Source organism: Sorex araneus, chromosome 1 (assembly GCF_027595985.1).
Source record: "Sorex araneus isolate mSorAra2 chromosome 1, mSorAra2.pri, whole genome shotgun sequence".
NCBI classification, from domain to species: Eukaryota; Metazoa; Chordata; class Mammalia; order Eulipotyphla; family Soricidae; genus Sorex; species Sorex araneus.
This window is the reverse complement of record NC_073302.1, coordinates 286,086,273-286,112,740: the sequence shown is the minus strand read 5'-3', so window position 1 is coordinate 286,112,740 and position 26,468 is coordinate 286,086,273. Positions and strand designations below refer to the sequence as shown.

The following is a 26,468-nucleotide window of genomic DNA, read 5'->3' as shown; positions in this document are numbered from 1 at the left end:
AAAAAATCCCAGTTGGACAAGCATTCTTCAGTTCCGTTTAATATTAGGTCCCCATCAAAAAAAAAAAAAATAGTAGCCAAAGACTGAAATACCAACCTCAGAGCAAACCTGAGTTTCCAGCCCTTCTGCTCCCCTCACAGGAAACACGGCTCTGCCTATTTTGGGAACCATTTCACACCCTGACCAAGAGAAGGACAAAATAAACAAGCCGGAGCTGAGCCTGGGGTAAGCTGGATAGAATCCTGAAAGTGAAATGTGGTTCCCAGAAACAGTCTGTCATTTGGAGCCACCCAGTGAACTGACTCTCAGAGGCAGCGGAGGAAAAAAAGTTTCTCTTTTTCACTTCTGATGAACTCATACACAAACGGGGTCTCCTCCTCCCAAGGTGTTGCAGTCTCTGTTCCCACTGGGTGATAATGAGACCCTCAGCCCCTCTTTGGGGGCTCCAAAAGGGGGCAATGATTGATGGTAGTGAGGCTCCTCAGAGTAATCTTAAGAAGGGGTGCAGTAAGCTATAATGCCCAAAAGTAGAGAGAGAGTATGGGGAATATTGTCTTCCATGGAGGCGGGGGTGGGGGGGTGGGAAGGGGGGTAATACCCGGGATTTTGATGGTGGGGAATGTGCTCTGGTGGAGGGATGGGTGCTTGATCATTGTAAGATTGTAACCCAACATGGAAGCTTGTAACTATCTCATGGTGATTCAAGAAAATCTTAAAAATTAAAAAAAAAAAAGAAGTGTAGAATCGAACCCATCACGGCAGAGACCCTAGGAGATGCTGTCGGTACAATGTCTGTAAAAAAATGATCCATTCAGGGAAGGGAGCAAAAGAACAGTGCGTTCAATGTTCAGTATCCTTTACATCTGCTGCTCAGCTGGAAACGCTGTTAAAAGGCCATTAGAACCTTAAGGTAACAGACCTCGAATGCTATGAAAGCCGGGCCAGCAATTTGCTGTTTGTGTTCGGAGTATCAGCCCCAGCCACTTCCTTTTCAAGTGCTGAAAACAGCTTCTGTCATGAGCCGTGAAAATCAATTCCACAGTAACCAGGCTAAAATGTGGCTTCAGGTGGTATACCTAACAGGCACTGCACAGCAGAGCCTCCTTCTGGGCACCCATGGAACCTTCCAGAAATCTGCAGCCAGTGGCTGCGAAGGAATGAATAGCACTGGGCTTCCAGGAGCCTGCGGGGGTATCTCTTCAGACTCAGCTTCTCTCTGAAGCTTAATTAGGTTAAAATTAGTATCCTTGCCCTGACCTGGGATAGCTTCAGGACTCTGAATGGGAAAATTCTTGGCTATTTGTATTCCATCTTTCTATTCCTCCTGATTATAGTAATTGTGACACAGACTCATTTTTCCCAAATAATACTCTTTCACAACCTTCAAAACACAGCACATTCTGAGATTTTTTTAAAAAAAACACAAGGTCATATTTTTGAAAATAAATATCTCAGGAGAATATGATTTTGTCAAGGGTTCTACTTTATCCTAAACCAATGGTTAGGAAGGTTGAAATTCATTTTCTAATGTATTAGAGAGTTTTCGTTGTAAGAAATTGTTATTCAAGTTATAAACTGAAACCTTGGTTAGCACATAGAATTAAGACTCATTATAACCTATATGTCTATATTTAGCCAGTCCTTCATAAAACTAAAAACCTTTGTACAATTTACTAAGCATGCTCTGGATAAGAATGACCACTTTTAATTCACAGACACTGGCTTATGTTTATGCATATCACTTCTTACATTATTAGCTTATTTATCTTTATATCAATAACAAACTGAGAAATTGAACTCAAAGCTAATGTGTGACATTCATAAAAACAACAAATGAACGTGTAAAATAGCATGCTTTTGCTCTGAATATCTGATGCACCGCTCTTATGTTAGCTGAAATTTAAATCTGAGTAGTCGGTCTATATTTTCTTGACTAAAACGACAAACAAGGTAGATAGATTTCACTTAAGTTTGTATTGAACAAAACACATCATAAAGATCTCTGATTTTTAAAAATGTCCATGCTTGATTTTTTTTCACAAAAACGGGGGAAAAGGTAGTGGAAAAGAGATTAGCATAACAGTTTGGCTGTTGATGACATAAGATTTGCCATTGGCAAACTATTTTCTATTCTGCTGAAATTGATCTTTCTTGAGAGCCATGTGGTAATATAAGTGAAATGAATATATTCTTTATTGCAGTCACATAAAGGAATTGGCCTAAGCTTTTAATGAAGTCTTTGACCTCCTTGGTCTCAATACCCCCAAGTCTCTAAGAGAGTATAATGAATAAGATACCACATAATCAAATGAACAGTAAAAGCACAATAAAAGTCTTTCACACGTTAGCACTTGATAAAGTAAAAACAACAGTAAACCCTACCCTACAAGCTCAAGGCAAATAGGCAGCTCTAAAAGAACCTATAATAGACCAAGTAAGAATACTCAGGAACCTCAGGAACTCAGAAAATTAATTGAATTTCCAAACAATTAATCCTCTAGTACTATAATATGTTACTTTGTTATTAATCATATTTTAAAACATATTCTTAACTTCCAGACAGAGCACCACTGAAACTTTTGCCATAGAAAGTGAAATGTTTTATCATAAAAAAAGGAAAAATATCGGTGATTTTAAATTTTACTTTTAGGGTTTAAAAACTAATTGCTTAGGATTTGGGGCAGAGGGGATCAGAATGAGTAAACAACTAGAAGATACAATATCTTTTTGCAAGAGAGGGGAGTCTCGTACTTATAAAATAATAATATTAAAAGAATTTTCAATGTCAAAAGCATGGTTGACTTCAAACCATTCTGATGCATTAATAAAATGATAGCAAAAGGGGTTCTTTTTTCTCTTTTATTTTTTTCCTATTTTGGAGGAAGACCTCAAAGAGTTTCCTTTGCCAAGAAAAGAGTTGCCTCAACTTAACTGCGACCCGAAGAGGAATTCAGCTGAGGATCCCCGGTTCTGGCTAATCCGAGCTGTTCCAGGGGCACCAAGAGAAGCAGCCAATTTCTGGAGAAATCTAAGAGTTATAACATAGGGCAAACAGAAGACCCTGTAAGACCTAGCGAACACACATGTGCATGCCCAGAATGTGTTAGGCAACATCCCTAATGAAATGCGTGGAAAAGGAAGAATGACCAGCTCTAAACTGCAGTCTCCGTGCATGGGAGTAGAGGTCAGGAAATAAAGGCAGAAGCTGCAGCGGGGAAAGTGGGGTAGGAAATATAACTGACTGGCAGTGTGGGGGGGGGCATGAGTCTGGAACCCACCCAAGCGGGAGCGCTAGGAACCTCAAGACAAAGACTGACATGTACGCCAAGACCAGGAGTCGCAAAGCTGGCAGAAACTTCAAATACAGTTGCCCGGTCGCATTCTGTAGCGATGTGAAGCTTTTCTCTAAGCAGGGCTGAGATTTGCTCCTGCGGCACGGACGTCTGTGCTCTCAGCAGCTGGCAGGCTCTGGGCACCGAGAGCTGTGGCTTAAACTCACCCGGCCACTCTCTTTCTCTGAGTCCCTCAAATGGCCGAGCTCAACATGTGAAAGAAGGCTGAAGAAATCATGGGTGCAGTCTGGAATCAACACCACTTTCTTGGGGGGGGGGAGAGAGAGGGGGGGGGATTCTTCACTGAAAGTCAAGGTGAAGCACAATGAAAATTATTGCCTGGCCACAAACCAGCACTTAAAACAAGATTGAAGGACGGAGTGAGAGTTGAGTGTATCTTGCACATACCAAGTACTAAGTTCAATCCCCAGCACCTCTGGCCCCCAGACTACCAGTCAATGAAACAGTCATCCTGGCTGGCCACTTATCTTGAGAGGCCACTTGAGTGGCCTTATGGGCTCCCAGAGTCCTGCTCAGGACTGCACCCCTCCCCTGCCAAATAAACGAGAACACAACATTAATACATGTCAAGTGCCATATAAACAAGAACACAACATTGAATACACGTCAAGTGCCATCTCTGGAGCCACCAAGGATGCAGCCTGGCTCAAAAAAGCAGCAGCATCACCTGGGGACATGTCAGACGTGCAACTTATAAGCACATGGAGAGGGACGGATGGGAAACTCCGGAGCAGAGGCCCTGTCTTGGGCGTCTGGTAAGTCCCTCAGTGATGCTCTACATGCTACAGTCCAGGAAGTTTGGTGATACATCACTCTTTCTCTCCCCTGGCCTCACAGCAAAACAACTTGGAGAAGTTTAAAAAGAAAACTAAGGAGAAGAAGGAGGGAGGGAGGGAAGAAGGGAGGGATGAAGGGGAGGGAGGGAGGATGTCCTTCCCAGACTGACGAAAGCAGAGTATTTCTGGCGATGGAGCTCAGATATAGGTGTCTCTCTGTGCTTGGTTAGCTGTCGTTAGTTTTCTTTGTCTATCTCACATGATTCCAGGATACTGCTGATTCCTTACAGTCGACGGCTCAATATTCCAAAATGTGGAGAGACAACTGCTAAAGTTATTAACAGTCTTTCTCGGGGTATTTATACCCATGAAACTGGCAAATCTGATCTCCCCCACCTCTTTTCCAGCTATTAAGCTTTAGTCGGTTCATCACTAGTAGCCAGTGTTAAGAATCACTGTCCTAAAACAAGAATGTAAAACAGCTCGTTAATTCAGGGGTACCTCTCAGTCTCTGCATTACCCCTTAATTCTCTGGAATTCTTAATAAGATGATGGTTAGCCAAGCCAGGTACTTGAGGAAGGTGAAGAGCAACCCTTGTGGGAGGGTGCAATGACAAAGAGACTCTGCCCGTGGTCATAGTCCCTGCATCCTTTCTCTTCCAGACATGCCAAGGGATGCTGTTCTAGAATGAGCAATAAAGTATGTACACTGAGGGTACTTAGAGGGTAATGGTGTTCCTTATGAAAAAAAATGCACATGAAAAGAATGTACCCCTTGTTGCGTGTCTCTTGCATGATGACCCGGCTTTGCCTCTTGGCACTGTGTGCCCAAGCTGGCACTGATAGGGTAGGATGCAAATCGCAGAGCAGAGCCATGGAGAGAACATGGAACCCTGGAAACACAGTCACCTTCCTACTGGGAGAACTTCTCCGGGCTGTGAAATAAAGATTAACCAGGATGTGTAAGCATGTTGAGACAGGATTTTCCGTGATTCATTACCAACCGTATCTTCTGTGATAAGAGATTATTTCAGACCAATGTTGAGCATCTTGTCTTCTGGAAACACTTTTAACTGAAATTTCGAAGTAGCAGAGTGAATATTTTTACTTTTTTTTTCCACTGGGCCTCTTTCATCTCTGATGACCTCATTCGCCTCTTCTCTCCTTTCATCCTTATCAATGCCCTCGTGACATACAAAATTTCATGCTTTACCATCTAACATACTCTTTCCCTCCACCTCAGCCTTTAATGAGCTCTTCAAGCAGCGCCACCCCGGTGATACTGCTTGACCAACCTAAAACAATCCTTGTATTATATCCATTAACTGCCTCATCTGCTGACCTGCTGCCTGTCATACAAAGTTTGGGATTACAAGCCCCTCATATAACCACCCTCATGCTAACTGCTCAGTATTAAATCTCCCAGGTACTTTTGTTTGTTTGCTTTGTTTTATTTTTCTGTTTGGGGGCCAAGCCCAGCTACGCTCAGAGGTCACTCAACTCAGCGCTCAGGAATTATTCCTGAGGGCGCTGGGGGACCATATGGGATATCAGGGATCAAACCCGGGTCGGTTGCATACCCTCACCTGCTGTTCTATCTCTCTAGCCCCTCACAGGTTCTTTAAGAGACCCATGGGTATTACCATCCTCCGTTTTCAGCCCACCTTGAATGCTTTCTATCATGGTCTATGGTCAAAGTTCCTGTTGTTCAAAGTTCCTCTGATGGTCAATTTCTTGATCAACTTGACCAGGTTAAGAGATGTCCATGGAGTTGGTCACATATGTTGGGGCATGTGTCTGAGGTTGATTCAGAAATAGACTCGCCTTTTATTAAGTCGACTGAGTGATCAGTACTGGTGAGCAGATTCGAGTCTAGTGGTGACTCAAAGACCCTAGAAAGGGAAAGCAGGATGAAGTTGCTCTCTCTACCTGAGACCTATCCTGGGCACATCCATTAGAACTTCTAGTTCTGTCACAAACCCCAGGACTTCAAGTGGAAGCAGTACTTCTCACTTCAGTATCCTAAGTCCCTGGCTTGGAAACAGCAGACCACTGGACTTCTCAGTCCCCATTTTAGAGTCAAGTCCTACAATAAATCATATCCATCTATCTAGTATCCTACTGAGACTGTTTCCCTGCAGATTCCTAATGATATCCCAATGAAATTTGATTCCTCTTAGGACTGGAGAGATAATACAATGGACTGAGCACTTGCCTTGCATGAGGACACCCCGAGTACAATCCCCAGCATCCTATATGATCTCTCGAGCTCCACCAGGAGTATTTCATGAGTTCAGAGTCAGGAGCAAATCATGAGCATCACCGGATGTGGCTCCAAAACAAAAAAAAAAAATGATTTCTCTTTTTCAGGAAAACCATTAAAATTGCCTCGCTATCATTATCAGTCATGCTATTTTGCATGTCAGTCATCCACAGACCCTTGTTTAGATGCTAAGGAGTCAAGAGACAATTTTATTCTTTTTTGTTTTGTTTTTTGAGTCATACTCAAGAATGCTCACGGCTTACTCCTGACTCTGCATTCAGGAATTACTCCTGGCAGTGCTCGGAGGACCATGTGGGATAGGGATCAAACCTGTGTTGGCTGTGTGCAAAGTGTATGCCTTACCTGCTGTGTTTTCACTTTCGATTGATAATTGATTCCATTTGTGATTAATGCTGTACTTTTTTTTCCTAACTGCCATATCGATTAGATAATTCTGCATTTTGTGACTTACTGACACCCCTCCCATCACTTTCCCTGCCCCAGCAGACTCCCTCACACCCACAAACTCGACCTTATTCATTGTCACTCACAGTAGATGTGTCATAAATAAGTTTTCATTGGTTAGTGGCCTTTGGTAGCATCAACGACCCCTCCCGTAGATATTTTTCAATCTCATCTTTATTTCATTTCCGCAGCCCCGACTTGAATGCAAGCTAATGTGATCTCCTCTTCCTACCTGCACACTTTCCTTCCACTCCATTCTCTGCAGAACCTCCTAGGCTGACATCTCCAAACATCCTGAGCTACCAAGCTACCAAATACTCTAGCTAAAGATCCAAGCCAGGGCTGAAGCAATAGCACAGCGGGTAGGGCGTTTGCCTTGCACGTGGCCGACCCGGGTTTGATTTCCAGCATCCCTATATGGTCCCCTGAGCACCGCCAGGAGTAACCCCTGTATTGCCAGGTGTGACCCAAAAAAGCAAAAAAAAAAAAAATCCAAGCCACTGTGATGACTTTCTGGACTTTCAAGGCTGCCCCAGGCAAGAGACACCCCCAGGATATGACAGTGGAACACCAGGGGCTTCATTTGGGTGGCAGGCTTCCAAGCTGCCCATTAGAACTCAGCAACTCAGCAACTCAGCAACCTCCCAAGGACAGCAGAGAGGCCATGCAAGCAGGGAAAGGAGGCAGAGACGGGAGCCAAAGGACAGGGTGGGACGAGGGGGTTCAAGGATCTACATCACGTGGCTCAGCCACAGAATGTGGCAGGCTGAGTTGGAGTCAAATCCTACAATAAGTTTATTGCAGGATTCTCTCTCTCTCTCTCTCTCTCTCTCTCTCTCTCTCTCTCTCTCTCTCTCTCTCTCTCTCTCTCTCTCTCTCTCTCTCTCTCTCTCTTCATGGACACCAGATTTGTCTTAAAAAAGGGAGGCCAACATTGGAGGGCATTTTGCAGGACTCACAGAGTGGGCTTCCTCTCCATGAGGAGAAAAATTTATAGTCTTATCTGCATTGGGGATGTGTGAAAACTTGAATTGAGCATCCACAAATTTTAAGGGGGGGGGGGTCCTGTCGCAGCGTGAAGGGGGCCTGCAGGCCAACTTTGGGGCATCATTCCAGTCCGTCCCCAATGCCCAGGTTCCTCATGTGCAGCCTCTCACCCCTCATCCAATCTTCACGACCCCCTTGATGTCTCTCCACCATCTCAGCAACTCAGCGCATCCGACCCCACACTCCACAAGTCTCCTTTTCCTGACCGTGTGCCCAGCCTGCCAATTCCTTGTTCTTCCTCAAGGAAGTTTTTCCATGACCCCTGGTGTGGAATCAAATGCTCCACTACATGCTTACAGGACCCCAGGGGTCCTGGGTACTGGACACTTTATTCAGGTGTAATGAAGGCACTGTGGAGGGCACCCTTCATTGCCTGCCGCTTGCTGCCATCGACACCCTTTCTGGACTCCTGCTCCTGGCCCTTTGGCCTCCAGAAATATTAACAGCGTGCATTAAAAAACAAAAAAACCCTAAAGGAAAAGGAGAATGGGTGAATGAAATAGTCAATAACCTGAATAATGTGCAAATATGGAATTACATTTTTAGTTTTCTTCTTCTTTTTTATTTTTAACCAACCGGGTGAGTCTGTTTAAATGTATTTTTCACTCAAGGTTATTAAAAACTCTTGCTTCCCTCTAGGATTATTTGAATTTTCAAGCCTTTGCCCAAGAGTACTGCTGGGAAACTCTTTATTTACAAATAGGCCATGCCAGGAGTCAGTCACACTTTTCACATAGGCTCCTGTAAGTCACAGAAAGCAGAATAAGCCTGCAGAGAGCCGTGCACGGATCTTGAGTTGAATTTCAGGTCTGCTAAAGAATTTAACAGAGCAGAATTGTGTCAGTAAAGGAATCGAAGCACCAGGCGTTAAAGAATATCAAGGATTCTGCTGCTACTGGTAGGACAGCTCTGCGTGACCTTGCCAGTCTTACGAGGAGTCTTTTTTGGAGAAGTGAATTAAGGGAGGAAGAACAGTTGTAGCATGTTTTCTGTGTGTGTGAGTCTGAATGTGAGTGATGAATAAGCCGCTAAACTTATTTTATTCTCCATTACAATTCTTATCTGAGACTCTAGTTCAGGGAATGTGTATGGTAGGTGACTTTGGCTTGAAAGACCCTATTCATTTTATATTTTATAAGTATTCATGAAACTCACCCATAATATAACAAAATGCTGCAGCTATTTTGCAGGAGAGGCCAGGGGGAGGGTTTGACCACACCCGGAGGTGCTCAGGGGCTAAGCATGACTCGGTGCTCAGCAGTGACCCCTAGTGGTGCTTTCGAGGACTATGTGTGGCGCCAGTGATTTGAACTAGGGTAGCAGGCCTTAAGCAAGGGGTGCATTTTATCTCCTGTACTATATCACTCTGCCCACTGCTGTATATTCATCACTTTTAAGCATGGTCTGTATTTCACCTCAAAGTTATGATATGGTGCAGGATGAAGACATTTTATGTTAAAAAAACAAAACAATAACAGTCAACTGAAATGAGCGCTCTCAGTGTTAACATAGTATACCCCAATCAAATTAGCAAAGATAACTCTATTTGCAAGGGCCACTCTACAGTGAATTCTAAGATCAGGAGTTTAACAGGTGGCTCTCTTCATAGCCCAGATTTTAGATGGCTTGGATACCTGAAAGTATGATGACTCATTTAAAAATCCAGTGACCTGGGCACAGCAGGTAGGGCGTTTACCTTGCATGCGGCCGACCCAGGTTCGAATCCCAGCATCCCATATGGTCTCCTGAGCACTGCCAGGAGTAATTCCTGAGTGCAGAGCCAGGAGTAACCCCTGTCCATCGCCAGGTGTGACCCCCCAAAAAAGCAAAAAAAATTAAAAAAAAATAAAATAAAAATCCAGTGACCTGATTAAAAAAAAAAAATAGAAGAAGAAAAGAAGAGTCTGGGGCCAGAGCAATAGTACAGAGAGTAAGTTGCTTGCCTTGCACACAACCAAGCCAAGTTTGATTCCCAGTACCCCATATGGTCCCACCCCATCGGGGCCCCACCAGCCCAGCCAGGAATGATCCCTGAGCACAAAGCCAGGAGTGAGTTCTGAACATGCTGGGTGTGACCCCCATCCCCAAAAAGGAAAAATTCTGAAGTTGTATCTCATTTATTCTGCATACTGCTCTTGGAAGGGATTTTTAAAATACCTTCTAACTAATCATGGGGCAAAGAAGTCAGAAATTTATGATGCAGACAGATAAACAGAACCATGAGGAAATTAAATAGTGTCCCACAGGAGGAGAGTAAAAGAGTTAGAATTTCCACATTCTGTTCTTCCACTTCTGCCATGGGATGGCTTCTCGCAAATGGAATAAAATATGTGTACTGATACCATGTCGACGGAGCAAACTGGTGTGCTAGGTCAGCAAAGGGATCAGTGGTCTTCGCCTAGAAATCCCACCAGGGAAGGGCAAGGTTCTTGGAGCCAGGCCAGAGAAAGGTGTGCTCTGCATATTTTGACATTTGAAACCAATAAAGAAGGACTGGGGAAAAGTCGCAAGCATTTCGGTAGAGTAGAAACGATTATCGTCAGAGTAGAAACAAAGAATCCCTTTTTTAATTTTCTATTTTGACCTAGATAGATATTTACATTTGGGGGAGAAACTGGTAGCAAAGATAAAACTGGTTCAATGCTTTCTAAATGTGTGATCTGTAGCCCAACAATCAAAAAATTTTGAGACAGAATAGGGACAAAGGAAACGTTGAGAATGAAGTTCTATTTTTTTCACATATCAATGAAGATAAATTTCCTACTTCTTTCTATCCCCAAGATGACTTCTTAAGCTAAGCACGGTGCTGAGAACCCAAGCTTGAAGTAAGCCAGGTTTGTTGGGGGGAAATGGTCTTCAGTTTTCCTTATTTTCTAAATATTCACATATGGGTGATATAAGATCCAGGAATACCCATAAACATACATGCAGCTTAGTAGGTGCAGACTGCTCTGTTTCTGAAAACCTAAAACATAATGCAAAGGGATTTTGAAAATGGGTAGGTGTGCAAGTAAATTAAAAAAGTACTCAGCAACACAGCAACGAAATAAATACAGTGATTAAATACAAAACAAAACACCTATTGAAGGAGGAAAGAACTGATTTTTCAGGCATTCATTCAACAAATGTCCCACGGTGGTGGGCATGATAAAGTTTTGCGTTCTAACTCCATCACCTTAGAGCTGAGTCAACCTAGAGCAAGTTCATTCTCCACTGCTCCGTGCTTTCACCTACAAAATAGAACGACAGCCTCTAGTAACGTAGTAGGCGGAGTCAGAATAAGGCCATGTTTAGCAATTTTTAAAAAGGTCAAGAAATAATACTGTATGTGTTATAAGGGGGTTTGCCTTGCACCTGGCCAACTCAGGTCTGATCCTGGAACTGCATCCAGTCCTGAGAACCACCAGGAGAGATCCCTGAGCACAGAACCAGGAGTACATCCTGAGCACTGTCAGGCCTGGCTCAAAACCAAAACTAAAAATAAAAAGAGGTCCCATGTTCAACTAGGGGCTACGCACATCATAATTTCCAAATAAGGTACTATAACATTAAGTGATTATAGATAATTCATGGGGGGTAGGGGAAAGAATATATTTAGGCCACCATTAGTCAGTTGCACAGTTAATGACTCCAAGGCAGAAAGCAGAAAATTGTGGCAAAATAAGCTTAAAACAAAACCCCGCAGACTTTTCTTCAAGCAGGTGTTCTTTGCAAACCCGGAGTCCCTGGAGAAGTTCAAGACCTTCCAGTCGAGGCAGGTTGGGAGTGATATTATTGATGCTCCGGGAAAGACTGGAAGACACCCCACTGACCTGAGATCAACCAACAGCCCTAAGAGAACCAGATGACCTGAGAGTTGCTCGCTCACTAACTTCCCAGAGGACAGCACAAGAGGAAATCAGCGTAGGAGGAGGCATTTGGCTACAGATTTGGAAACATTCCCCTACCACAAGCCTGACTAAGTATCAGAATAGATTGCTGAGAGGGGAGCAAGAGTTTCCTCCTTGCGAGGTCTTTCAAACAAGGATAGATCGTGTCTATCGGAGATCGTGTCTATCGGACTGCAATGGTTTAAGACTAGGGCTTGAGTGAAGATTAATGATCCAAACTGGCCGGCACTCTGAGAGCATAACTTTATATATTACCCATCACAAGCCTTTCAGATGTTGAGTCTGGAGAACTCCCTGGTAGCCCAGCAAAGGGCAACGCTATTTTATAATTGTGAGTTTTGTGCCAGACTTTGTCAGGATGAAACAGAATGTTATCATCACATCTCAGTTATTTTACCACGCAAGCTACCTGCAAATATCTCTCCATTAGCGAGAGTTCCCATGCATCTGACATCTGAAGAGTGGTTTCTTTGAATTCATATTTCCTGAGCGACAAAGGGCATACTCTGTTTATCAAGCAGACCATCCCTAGTCCAAATAAGGCCATGGATGATGAAAAGGAGTTTAAAGTAAGGACAACCACCAGATACTAGATAATCAAATGTAAATACTATCATGATCTCGGGAGGGCAGAGTGCATCAGTTTAATAACAGGATGTACTTCCGAAGTGACTATTTCAATAGGAATAGGTAATAGTCAAGTTTACTTAGAAATAATGCATAGCCTCATTTGCAATTATATTCCAATCTATTTATTTTCTTATCCAATGTGCCTCTGACCCCACTGTGACCTGTATCTTGTTGATTTCCACGGCATCAGTGGACATCATCAGGGATAAGGCAAAATCAACCATCCCAACTAAGTTTCCTAGTTAGAACTAGTGAACTTCAAAAAAAAAAAAAGTGCGCTTTTTTTTTAGTTTACAGCTAATTAGCAAGCACTATTATTGCCAAAGAGGGGGGGTCCCTAGTTAAAAACATACAGCAGATTCATTTTTAACCACAAGGAATCTTCAACAGGAAAGTAAATGATGACTCTAGAAATTATTTATACCGAAATTCTTCACTTTTGATTTGTGTCATTCTAAGGATGAACTTCCAGTCTTCTGAAAGTCTTTTTTATCCACTAAAGAACTCTTGAAGCTGGTTAAAAATCCTTAACCATTTTCATCCTGGAGACCTCTGAAATCATACTGGGAATTAATTATCTGTGTATTTAAAAACTACCGTTAGAAATAAAGCACGGATTGCGGGGAGGGGAGAGGAGTTCCTAGAAGAAATGATCCATACCACAAACCTCTTAAAAGTTGAATTTCCTGAGATCTGCGGAGGGGAAGGGGGGTGGGGTGGGGAGGGCAGCGAAGCAGATTCTTATCAATTAATTAAAAAGAATGAAATAACCAACCGCTGACAAAGGCGCCTAAAGAAAGTTAAGGAGCCGCGGATGCAAACCGCTGTCCATTGATGAACAAATTAAGGAGTTCAGGGCTGGTGGGGTAGCGGGGGGTGGGGTGGGGGGGTGACAGCCAGAGAGGAGGGGGAAAAAAAAAAGTCGTCTTATAATTCACTGCAGGTTCCGCCTTCGACTTGCTGGAGGCCGGCAGCGTCTGGATCTGAATTGAAAAGGGCTCCCAGTAGCCAGCATAAAGCTCTGAGCTGTTAGCCTGATGGAGGAGCTAAGACTTTCCCCCCAACACACACACAAACGCCCGGATTTATACAAGTGTGTTGATTTCCACGTAGGCGAGAGCCCCCACTTGCCGAGTTGGGAAAGCGACCCTAAGAAAAATAAAGAAAGAAAAAAAAAACCGCGATTGCAAAGAGGCCACGAAAAAAGTGGGAGGTCTCCACGGAGCCGCAAAAAAAGGGCTGATCGTCCTTTCACCGGTTCTTGGGCAAAACGCAAGAGCGGCTGGAGGAAATTCCGCGTTTCCCCGGCGCGCCGTGGGGGTCGCCGAGGACTCTGGCGGCCGCGCTTTGGGGCAGGGGAGGTGGAGGGGGGGCCGAGGCTGCTCCCGTGCGGCACCTCCCCGACCCCTCTCGGCCTCCCGGGGTGCAGCCCTAGGGGTTCACTCTCCCCCGACACGGTTCACACACCGAGCTCCGCTGCAGCCCGGCCGGGGTTGGAGCGAAGAGCCGGAAAACGCGCGCCCCGGGCGCGGGCGCAAGTTGTTGCAGCCCAAGTGCAACTCGCACGGCCGGGCCCGGCGGGAACGCGGGTGGGCGCGCGCGCGGCCGGCCTGCGGGGTGCGCAGGGGGAGGATGGGGCAGGTGGCTGGGGTGGTGGCGGGGGGGGACACCGGGGATCGGAGGATGCCCTCGGCCACTGCACCACTGAGCTCTCGGCTGAAGTTAGCTCTGGCTCCCTAGTCACCGGCGGGCGAGGCCGCGCTCCAGACAGGGCGCCGCGCCGGGTGTCTGCGGCGTCCCCCACCCCACCCCCGCCACCCTCCACCCCTGTCCTCGCTCGGACCCCAAGAGAACAACCGCCAGGGAAGTCGGGGGGGTGTGGGGGAAGCCCACCCTGAGTCTGAAACAAGGCGATCTGCAAACACAACCCCCCTATCCCCCCAAAAAACATAAATAAAACCCGGCCGGAACTGCCGAGCTCGGGGAGACGGAGGCGCGGGGATAGCGGATGATGGGGGGAATCGGGGAGCAGTGCTCCTGAGCATCCCGGGGGTCCCCGCGCTCCGCCTTCCCGCGGCACCCGAGGGTGGCTAGCCAGGCCACCCGCCCCCCACCCCTCTGAGCCCCGCGCGTGTCCCCGCCGCCCCCGCCGGCGCTGGGGCGGGAGTGGCGAAGGCGCCGCTCCGACGGGGGCGCCGGGCAAACTGCGGCCGCAGTTCCTCCAAGTTTGCCCGAGCGGGAGGCGCGGGCTGGGGCGCCCCGCTCGGCGATCGCGGGGCGCCCCGGCGGCTTCCCGAGGCCCCGGGAAGGGGAGGGGAGGGCAGGGCAGGACAGCGAGCGGCCGGGCCGGGAGGGAGGGAGGGCAGCGGGGCGCTCCCGCGCGTGCAACACAATGAACCGGCGGGCACGCAACTCCTGCCCCGCGGGAGCAGCCGCCCGAGCATCCTCCAAGCGCTCGGCGCCCACCACCCCCGGCACAAAGTGAACACCTCCAACTCGGCCGCCCCGTGGGGGGGTTGGGTGTGGGGGAGACGCAGTGGGGGGGCCCACCTGGGGTGGGGGGGCGTGGGGGGGGGGACGGCCGCGCTCCCGCGCTTACCTGCGATCTCTTGGTACGGAATGTCCGCCAGGCTGAATCCCTTGGCACCGTACGCCTGGCGGACCTCGCCGCAGCTCCGCGCCTTCACGTCCGCCCGGGCCGGCAGGGCCAGCAGCAGCAGCAGCCCGGAGAGGGGAAGAATCACCGCCGTGATCCAAGAAGGCATGGTGCCACATGCAAATCCAGCTGCGGGAGCCCCCGGGCCCGTGCGCTCTTCACCTGGCCCCTCGCTCCAGTCGAAAGCCCGCCAGAGCCCCGCGGCGCGCCGCTCGCCGCTGCCCCGCGTCACCCCCTTCCGCCGGCCGAGGGGACGAGCCGCGCAGCCCTCTGGACCGCGCTCAGCAAACTTTTATAAGCCAGATGGAGGATGGCAAGCCAAGCGGGGCTGGCCCCGCCAAAGCAGACGCCTCGCGCGCCTCCGAGCCACCCAAACCGAGAGCGGTGCAATAAAATCGAGCGAGCAAGGGGCAAAAGCAAAAGCAAAAAAAAAAAAAAAAATTGTTAAAAAAAAAAAACCAAAACACCCTGGGACGGTTATGAGGATGTTGATGATGATGGTTTTTGGTTTTGGGTTTTGTTGTTTTTTTTTTTTTCCTTGCAGAGCTGCGATCCGAGCTCCGAGCCGCTGAATGAATCCCCGGAGCGCGGCGCGCGGCGCTCGCCCCGAGTGCGGGGAAGGTGGGAAGGCGCTGCCGGCTCGGCCCGCAGGGGGAGGCACGGGCGGGCGCGCGGGTGTGTCGGTGGGAGCGCGCGGGGTGGTGATGGTGGGGGGGGCGGGGTGCGTGGAGGTCTGTGTCGGGGATCTACGGGATCCGGGGGAAACCTCCGCTTCACACAGACCGGGGGAGCCTGTGCGAGTCCTCCCGAAATAGGAAGAGAGAAATCCTGGAGACCAGAGCGGAGGAGAAAGGAGGGGAGGGAGGGAAACGTGCTACTCCGCTCACAGCCGAAATTCAGAGGCGGAGCCCCAAGCAAAACCTGGACTGGATCTCCCGCTGCTCGCCAGAAGAGGAGGGGGACAGAAAAAGAAAGAAAGAAAGAAACCCGGTCCCTCTGGCTTCGGGTGCCTTTGACACCCTCCGTGCGGCTCGGCTGCGCCGCTGTCTTGAAGCACGCAGATAACTGAGCTGCAAGAACGGAGTTTTTCTGGTTTGGGTTTTGGGTTGTTTTGTTGTTTTTTTTTAAGCCGTAAGTTATGTCATGAAGCTGTATGTTCGTGCACGGAAAGATATAGTTCCAACTGTTGCTCTAAATCGGAGCTACAGTGCATGACCCAGTGCAGCTCAAAACCGATGTAGACACAAGCTGGACCGGGATCTCCCCATACCCGTCCCCGACCCCACAGCGGCAGAGCGGAATCGCCCATCACCTCTCTCACTTGTGCCGTTGCCACTGAGCTCTGTTTGTTCTGATCTTGTAACGCTAGACCATTGGTGCACACGTTAGAGATTAACCAGTGCTGCCTTTTATTTCTCCATTTGCGATTCTAGACCCAAAAAAATGCGCGCGCGCGGGCACGCGCGCGCGCACACACACACACACACACACACACACACACACACACACACACACACCTTTCGTTTCAAATATTAGGATTCGCTATATGTAATTCATTACTGCTATGTTGTGTGACATGACCTCCTTCAAGCCTCTGTTCCTGTCATAGCCAGATAATAGACATAATACACTCCAGGTCAGGAATAACAGCATCGACGTTTAGGCTCTCATGCTACTGGGACTTTTTGTAATTTACCCCTACCTAAGTAAGCAGTTTGTTTGTGGCAGATAAAGGAATTAAAAACAAAAAATAGTCCATGGAGCTTGAAGTCAAATTGGGCAAAACAGAATATGTAGGGTTTAAAATGTGTATTCATTTATTTGGGGTGAGGATTGCTGACATAGAGCAGTGCTGAAGGTTGACTCTTTGCTCTGTCTGTGCTCAAGGGTAACACCAGGTTGTATTCGAGGATCCTTTATCATGCTATGGGTTGAACCAGGGTCATTCATGTGCCAGGTAAGGGCATTAACCACTAGACTACCTCTCCAGGCCATATGCAAAATCCACAAATCATTAAGTATTTAATAAACAACTATGCAGCAATTTGAGTTAAAAAATCCTTAGCTCAGGGCTGGAGAGATAGCACGGCGGGTAGGGCGTTTGCCTTGCACGTGGCCAACCCGGGTTCAATTCCCAGCATCCCATATGGTCCCCTGAGTACGGCCAGGGGTAATTCCTGAGTACAGAGCCAGGAGTGACCCCTGAGCATCGCTGGGTATGACCCAAAAAGCAAAATGACAAAAAAACAAAACAACAACAACAACAAAAAGAAATCCTTAGCTCCTACACTTACAGAAGGGAAATCAAATTTATGGCAAAGTTAGTACATGGCACAAAACATTCCTTCAATCCCTTCCGGAGAGTGAAATAATTTAGCTTAAGTTGTGTGAGCCATCCTGCCAGCCTCGAGAATTGAGTTACTTACTTGACTAGTGTCCCCCACCCTGCCTTAATCTAGTTGGTGGATCATTCCACACCTTTGGAAGAGGTTTAAGAAACAGTGAGCCATCCCAGCTCAGCGCAATAGCAGGAATCGAGAGGAGAGGTTACAGGGATGACTGGAAATGCGTTCATGGAAGAGGCCTGACCAGAAAGATACTATTCATGGTAAGATGATATTTGCTTTACACAGAAAGGAATGATTGCCGAAGCTCTTGAACACTGATGTTTGTATTGTCTAGGTAGGAAAAATGTTAAAACCTTAAAGATCCATTCCTGAGCAAGCTAGCAAATAGCACTGCCATCCTGTTGTTCATCGATTTGCTCGAGCAGGCACCAGTAACGTCTCCATTGTGAGATTTGTTGTTACTGTTTTTGGCATATTGAATACGCCATGAGGAGCTTGCCAGGCTCTGCTGTGAGGGTGCTACTCTCAGTAGCTTGCAAGGCTCTCCAAGAGGGATGGAGGAATCAAACTCGGGTCGGCTGCATGCAAGGCAAATGTCCTACCCACTGTGCTTTCGCTCCAATCCAAGCTAGCTAATAGAAACAAGAAAATCTAAGGACCAGAAATAAATCAAATCTGCCAGGAAGGTAAGTGTTCTGGGCATAGTGGTTGAAATAGAAGGGCGGTATGTGGAAGGAAGTTAAAGGGAGATTTTATAGCATGGATTAGCATGATATGGTACTTGTTGTAAACCCACCAAAACAAACACAGTAACAAAAAAAATAACACAGAGTCTCAGAAAAATATGTTTTGTTTACTAGGAACGCAATTCACTTGTGTATATAATACTGGTGTCTTCACTTTTTTTTTTTTTTTTTTAACAATGACCCCCTGGGCTGGAGAGATAGCACAGCAGTAGGGCCTTTGCCTTGCATGCAGCTAACCCGACCTGGGTTCGATTCCCCTGCCCCTCTCCGAGAACTGGGCAAGCTACCAAGAGTATTTCGCCCTCAAGGCAGATGAGCAATGGGATGACAGTGACAGTGACAATGACCCCCTACGGAGAGCAAAATGAAAGGAATCTCTTTTGAGCTGGAGACCCGGAGTTGTAGAGAGAAAAGTACCATTTGGGGAGCAGCACTGTTGACAAACATGAATGATGCTAGTTGCCTGCTCTGTCACTGGGGGATCTTCTTCCATTCCACAGGAACCAGGTGGTGAGTAGACGTGCTAGAACCAAGGAATGAGTCTCAGTTGGTATAACCGAGTGATTGTGATTCTTTCTCCCTTTTCAGTACATAATATGGGGCTGGGCATATGGCCTATTTCTGGCCAATGAGATCCAAGGAGGAAATTTCTAAGAAGCAACTTTTCCTGACTAAAGATGAGCTGTATAGGAGCAGAAAGATTGGCCTCAGCCTCCTGCTTTCTGAGAGCTAGTTGATCTCTTGTGACTAGAATACAAAACGAACATGACTAGCAGACAATGACAGAGGAAGGATAGAAAGATCTCGAGTCCTTTGGAGATCAAACCAGTCAGAGCACTGCTTACTTCTGGACTTCTTGTTCAAATATCTACAAATATCCTGTGTTTTATTTTATGATTCTTATGTATGCTATTATAAATGAAAACATTATAAGCACATGTAGCAAACTAAAACAGAAAATGAGAAGTAAAGGCAAGGGCCAACCATTAGTTGCAATTTTAAGAAGACAATGAAATTTTGGTAGTATCATGCAATTTGAGTTAGGAGATTTTCAAGCACAGAGTAAATGGCCTGAAACATTAAAGACAAGGATGATGAATAGTTGTTGGACGAAGAGAAAGGCTCCATGAAAGCTGTGAGTCAAGCTGGGGTTCGACTGCACAGAGAAATGTGTAGAAAGGATATGGAAAGACCAGATGCAACTATCTGATTACGGTGTTAAAATTGGGGGATGGGCAAAAGGGTATCAGGAAATGTGCATGTTTAGAAGCTTCTAGAAAGGCAGAAAAAACAGAGACCTAGTCATAGAAAGAGGTTGAAATTCCATATGATCGTAATTGTCAGGTTGACCTTAAGTATGTTTGTATCTTATCTGCATTTGGCAAGGTTTCTTTATTAAATGAATTCTTTATCATAATTAGAAAAATACTTTTTTAACATATGTGCCAATGGTTATAACATTGTTTCTCATTTCCTAAATAATGGGGACCTGCCATTACACATATGTGCAAATCAAATGACTCTTAAAACTTCTCAGTAAAAAAAAAAGAGGTTGTTACATGAAATTTTTTTATTGTTAGTGTTTTTTAATCCGAGGATAAAAGAAAGGGGAAAAAAAGACACTAACAGAACTTACTGGGATTTGATTTTCTTTTTTTTTTTCTGTTCTTTTTTCTGTTCTGTGAATTCATGAATGAGAAGCTGGATGAAATTTTCCTTGTTTCTTTTTCCTTCATTGTGTGTGAGATCAAACTAGGATAAAGGAGTTCAAATGAAATCTTATGAAAACAAGAGCATGAACTTTGAGTGTATATTCCACGTCTCAGCTTGGCACAAATCAAAATCGCTTAGTTACCCTGGCTCTTGAAAAGCAGTGCATATAATGAAAAACTGTCAGAAATGTAACAGCAGTAGCTTTGCCAGGTGCCTGGATAATGGGAAGGTTGCTGAGTTACAGGGAAGGAAAGGTAAACGGGTAAATTATGACCAAAAGTTGTGAAAAGAATGTTCCATTTCTTATCAAAGACTGCCCCCCAGCCAAGCCTTAACAGTTCACGTAATAGCCATTGAGCTTTAAGAGTTGACCTAGTAGTAGTACGGGCCAATTGGAACTCGATACTTAGCTAGTTGAGAACCAGCTGCTTCACTAAAGAACCTCTTGGAAAATGAAGCACCAGCAGATTACTCTTCCTGCGATAATCTTCTCCCTCTTTGGCGACATAAAGAAATATGGTAAGGGACAATATAGTAAGGAATATAAAGAAATATGACATATGGCCAACGGCTAAGATTGAGAACTGGTCTGCAGGGTTAGAGGAGGGAGGAAGCCAGGGCAGGCCGAGTGGCAGACACTGGTGGAAACTGATTTTTCATAAAACCCTATCATTAACAGTATATTGTAAAACATAGTGAAGACTGGAGCGATAGCACAGCAGGTAGGGTGTTTGCCTTGCATGCAGCCGACCCGGGTTCGATTCCTTCCTCCGTCCCTCTCAGAGAGCCTGGCAAGCTAAGGAGAGCAAGCTACCCACTGGCAAGGCAGAGCCTGGCAAGCTCCCCGTGGTGTATTGGATATGCCAAAAACAGTAACAATAACTCTCACAATGGAGATGTTACTGGTGCCCACTCGAGCAAATCGATGAGCAACGGGATGACAGTGACAAACTATAGTGACTAAATTTTTTAAAAATAAACTTATGAAACTGAAGCCAGAGTTCTTGGGCTTCAAGGAGCTAATTCTGTGTGTTGCTTAGTTATATTTTTGTGTAATAATGATGTCAGGGGGAAGTCAAGAGAATTGAAAGATATCTATGTATTGTTTTCTTAAATGCTGAAAATTAGGCAGTGAAAGTGTTTCATATATTTCTATGCTCTATCCTTATCTACTTGAAGGTAGAAATCGAAAATAAGTTAAAGGCATTCCAATGACTTGAAATGCTATTTAAATGTTTCCTATTTATTAATGATCCAGGAATCTACTCTCCATTCATTCGAGTTTTTATATGCAGGTAAGTTCTATGTCTTGGGTTATTAAGTACGTTTGAATGTGAAGTAGCACAATACTATTTTCAAAAACTGATGTTAAGGCTCTTCTTTGCTTTGGAACAATCTTAGAAAATGCCATATGGGATAAACATCATCTTCCAGCATCATTTGAAAGACTTATTGTAAATAGGGCAGAGAGTTTTGTTTTGACTTTATGGTTCACAAAATTAATAGATGCATTCCAGGATGTCATGCTCTGAAATGATTTTATAATTTAGTTATTATTCAGCACACATGTTGTAGGTACTTCTATGTAAGTTTGTAACAGTAACACAAATGAAAATCCTATTTAAACTTATAAACTTGGGGCTAGAGCGATAGCACATCAGGTAGGGCATTTGCCTTGCATCTGGCAGACCCGGGTTGGAATCCCAGCATCCTAAATGGTCCCCTGAGCACTGCCAGGAGTAATTCCTAAGTGCAAAGCCAGGAGTAATCCCTGAGAACCTCTGGGTATAACTCAAAAAGCAAAAATAAATAAATAAATAAAAATAGCAAACTTAATAAACTTGCATCTTTGTGGTTCATAACAGAAAGATATTTAACCTTATTTTGTTATAGATTCAGATATTAATGTTTTGAGGGATGGTTCTGTAGCTAAGCAGTAATTTGACATACCTAGATTATTGAATCCCTACATCTTGGCAGTCATTACTTCAGTGCATTTATGAAAGATAAATGGATTCTACATATTTTCCCAATAATCTTTCACTGTAAACAATAACATTTCTGATGACAAGTGAATGACACAAATCTAACTGATAGGAAATAATAGCCATTGATATAGCTTTCTTTTTTAAGGGGATCTCTCTCTCTTTTTTATATTTTATTTTATTGATTTTTTTTATTTTATTGACTCACCATGAGATAGTTACAAGCTTTCATGTTTGGGTTACAATCTCACAATGATTAAACACCCATCCCTCCACCAGTGCACATTCCCCACCACCAATATCCTGGGTATACCGCCCCCCTTTCCCACTCTCCCCCTGCCTCTAAGACAAACAATATTCCCCATACTCTCTCTCTACTTTTGGGCATTATAGCTTGCAACACAGACACTGAGAGGTCATCATGTTTGGTCCATTATCTACTTTCGGCACGCATCTCCCATCCCAACTGGTTCCTCCAGCCATCATTTTCTTGGTGATCCCTTCTCTATTCCATCTGCCTTCTACCCTCTGCTCATGAAGCAGTCCTCCAGCTATGGGACAATCCTTTGGCGCTTGTCTCTACTGCCCTTTGGTGTCAGCCTCATATAATGTTATTCTATATTCCACAAATGAGTACAGATATGACTAAGTTTCATCAATGTAATATCTTACCACTCCTTAATAACATGATTTCTAAGATTTTAAAGGCTTTGGGTTAATTAAATATTACAAGCTATTTCGACTTTATTAAATAAACTATGTAAAAGATGTATGGATAAAAATGTAGATAAAAACCCAGATAATATTCTGTGTGTAAATAATTTACTACATATTAACCCTGCTCTGTGTAAGACTTCAGTAGAGAAGTTTCTTTCCTACTCCAAAGGAAGAAGATGATTTTTTCCTATGAAACTTTTTGGAATTAACTATCTCTGTATACGAAAATGAAAACAAGAGAAAGATATAGACCAATTACAAAAAAAAAATTACTCGGGTCATTGGAACAGAACAAATTCAAAGACATGTTAAAAGACATGACCTTTTGGTTGACATGTGATTGCCTTTGGTTTTACTTTGTTTTTTACTTTATCTTACCTTTTATCTTACAGGGAGCTCCTGAGCCATGTTCATTCTCAGTGATGCTTAGTGAGCCAGGTTCAGGGAGGAGGCCTCCCACGTATACACTGGCGCTGGGAACTGCTGAGGATTCGAGAGAGGTGCTCGGGAGAAGCCCGTGCAAGTGCTGGAATGGATGGCGCTTGGGGTTTCACGCATGTGAGTCATGTGCTCCAGGTCCTTGAAATATCTCTCCAGACCATGAACTTCCTGTTGATAAGGGAGATAGTCTGGCTATTCTAAAATGGAATCACCAAAGTGTTCAAAGATTCTTATTTGCAAGTTTTCTAATGATGTCAACATTGAATACATTTATTTCAATTGGAAGGTAACACAGATACAGGATAGTTTTTTTTTTAAGTTAGTAATTATTTTATCTTATTTGGGTGCTGGAGACTGAACTCAGAACCTTAGGCTTGAGATATGTGTCTCTAACACTGAGCTGCATACAACCCTGGCTCAAGAAGTGAAAACTTTAAAAGGATTCCGTTTCATCTACTGGTGCATGGAAGTCAATAAAATATCTTTGTAGAGTTGTCCCTTAGAGCAGTATCTTTTCCCCCTGTGGAAAGCTGATGGAGGGGTTAGAGGCAATGTTCTGGAGGATAAGATGCCTCATTTACCTTTCTCTAGTCAGCACTGCTGCACACCCATCTCAGTAAGAAACTATACAAAGACATAAGAAAAAGAAGGATCATAAGAAATAGAAGGTCATAAGACAGAGGAGACAAGGGAGAATGACCAGAGGACTCCTATGAATCACTCTACAAAGAAATTAAGTCCCCATAAAACCATATAAATAGTGTCAATGATGATCAGTGTCATACTAATGTGTTCATTGGCAAATTTCACTTTATTCTTGGTCAAAGATTGTGATTATTCTATTCAGTGGTATTATTTCAAGAGGCCTGTTGATTGCTAACAAAACAACCAAATAACACAAATAACAGATACTTTATAAGGAATTTCATCTCTTAAGAAAATGGCAAGGATCATGTCTTCAATCGTGAAACTTATTCATGTAGCTTTTGAACCCCATCATTCTCTGTCATTGTTGTAATGAATATACAGAGCTATCAAGAGCACAAAGGATGTTTGCTTACTCGGTGTAGTCATTACCCTGAATAATAAGTATGAGTATAGTAATAAGAGGTGCTGCCTGCTAAGTCAAGAAACTAAAAACAAAACAGTTTCTCAGTGTGACCAGTAAATCCTATAATATTTTCATTAAGTGTTTTATGCAGAAGTAGGTTTTCTTTGTACATATTTTTGTTATGCATTCTTCACAAATGTCCTCTAATCTCCCACACAGAGCAAACTTCCTAACCAAGGTATAACTGCTTTATCCCCAGCTAGGTAGCATTTCAACAAATCAGTAAACATTAAGGAAAAGATAAATAAATCATTAGGTTTGTGGCCTGTGTCACAAACACAAACGAGCAATAATTTCCAGATCTCTTGTTCAAGAAACCAGAACTGCGCTTTATTCAAGTGGTTTACTGTTAAGTCAAATAACTTCGATTTAGTTCCACTAAATTTATATAAAATGTTTATGGCTAGCATCCTCTCTTCTTTATCAGCCACAAAAAAATGTAGAATATGTCTAATTTCAAAGATGCTCATTCATCATGTGAAGAATGTCTTCTCATTTGCCCTCATAGCCTTAATTCACCTCTGAGTAATCGTCTCTAGTACGTGCTTCTGTATTAACCTGGCACATATTATTCTATTTCAGGAGGAAATAATTAAATATTTGTGATAGACTCAACCTAGGTTGTTTTCTAAGTTAGTTGGAGAAAAAAATAAGCTTAGCTTGGAAGTTCCATCCACTAACACTCTTTTTCCAGGGAGGTGTCCATTGCAAGCAGGGAAAGAAACAGACTGCAATGTACCTTTGCTTTCCTCTTATGTGCATTCACAATTATGGCCAATCAATGTGGAGGACATTACTAAGCAATCCGGTGATGTTTGCTTTTAATTGGTAAACTATCCTCCAAAAACAACATCTTCAGGCTTCACAACACCCTAGTCATAGAGCCATTAAAGGATGAATGAATGTCTTTACTGTACAAGAGGGCTCTATGAATAATGAATAGGGCTCTATTTTTGCTGGGAAACAAACATGTACCGACCTGTTCATGGGAATGAACAGCATTGTGAGTGAGCTTAGCACAGAAGGACTCTACCTTTGCCCTGACTTCTGTGTCACTTATGTAGATACCCAGTTGAAAAACTTTAAGTTCGATGGTTAGACTGTCTTATTTTCGACATGTAAGTGGCTTTTTTTGTTTGCTTTTATAAGTTAAAAATGATGACTTAGTATCTAAATAGAAAAGAGGAAGGATCAGATAACAAGTCTTGGAGGAGCAAAACTGACTTGCCCAGATTTGAGAGGGCAAGAAAAGAACTCTTGAACAAGCATTTAAGAAAACCGAAATTTCATCTTTATCTTAAGCTTCATGAAAACATCACTGAACCAGGATTCTCCTGGGCACACATGAAAAGCAGTTTGTGCTGTATAAAAGTATTACCAAACTTAGTTATGTGGGTAAGAGATGTTTCACAAAGTAACTAATGAAAAGTAAGATCTGAGGTTTTATAATGATAATGACCTTGCAATGTGTTTAAAACTATTTGGTTTTTTGCTTTGGAAAGATCATGAAAGGGCTTAATGTATTTTGCAAATTACTTCCATAATGCTTTCACTTACAAAGAATATAATTTGCTGGTCTATTTTCATAATGAATGAGAGCTTAATGAATCACACATACTTCACCATTCAACAGAAATATGGTGCATCATAGCATTGAATTGAAATATTCATTGTAAGGAAGAAATCTTTGGACTTCGACAAAAAGATTTTGAATTTTTTAGTGGTAAAACACATAACTTATTTCCATAATTTCAAGTGGCCTGAAAAGTTTAGTTAACCATCATCCAAAATCTTATTCATTGCAATTGGTAGCACATCAAATGGAAAATTTTAGATTTGTCTAATGATTATGAATTTTCACAGGCCACAAAATTATGTAAAAGAAATGAACATCTTTTATTTTCTAATAATGGAACAAGATTTTTATTTTAATCTTTCCTGTACTCAGCAGCAGAAAGTTTAATCTTGACGATTCGTGACAAATTTTGTCATCTAAGAATTTTCTCATATAGATCTCCTTCTCCGGAGAACGTTTGCATTTTCCTACATGGAGATGGTGAGACCTTCATGCACTTGGTGATACAGGTCATATAGTTGTTAGTCATTGGTCTGATACTGGTTGAGATTCCTGGAATTCAGAATAGGTCTTCCTGGGGCTGGAGCGATAGCACAGAGGGTAGGGCATTTGCCTTGCATGCATCTGACCTGGGTTCGATTCCCAGCATCCCATATGGTCCCCTGAGCACCATCAGGAGTAATTCCTGAATGCAGAGCCAGGAGTAACCCCTGTGCATTGCTGGGTGTGACTCCCCCCCAAAAAAAAAAGC

General features: G+C 44.1%; 1 protein-coding gene across 2 annotated transcripts in view; it reads right to left on the bottom strand.

Moving 5' to 3' along the window:
- Positions 1-15,462, bottom strand: part of GPC6 (glypican 6) — a 1,181,929-nt gene extending 1,166,467 nt beyond the window's left edge. For both annotated transcript variants that reach the window (XM_055119359.1, XM_055119366.1), the window contains exon 1: positions 15,024-15,462. In XM_055119359.1, the coding sequence (XP_054975334.1) occupies positions 15,024-15,189 (166 nt within the window). In that variant the 5' untranslated portion in view covers positions 15,190-15,462. The remainder of the gene's footprint in view (positions 1-15,023) is intronic.
- Positions 15,463-26,468: the final 11,006 nt, after the last annotated feature.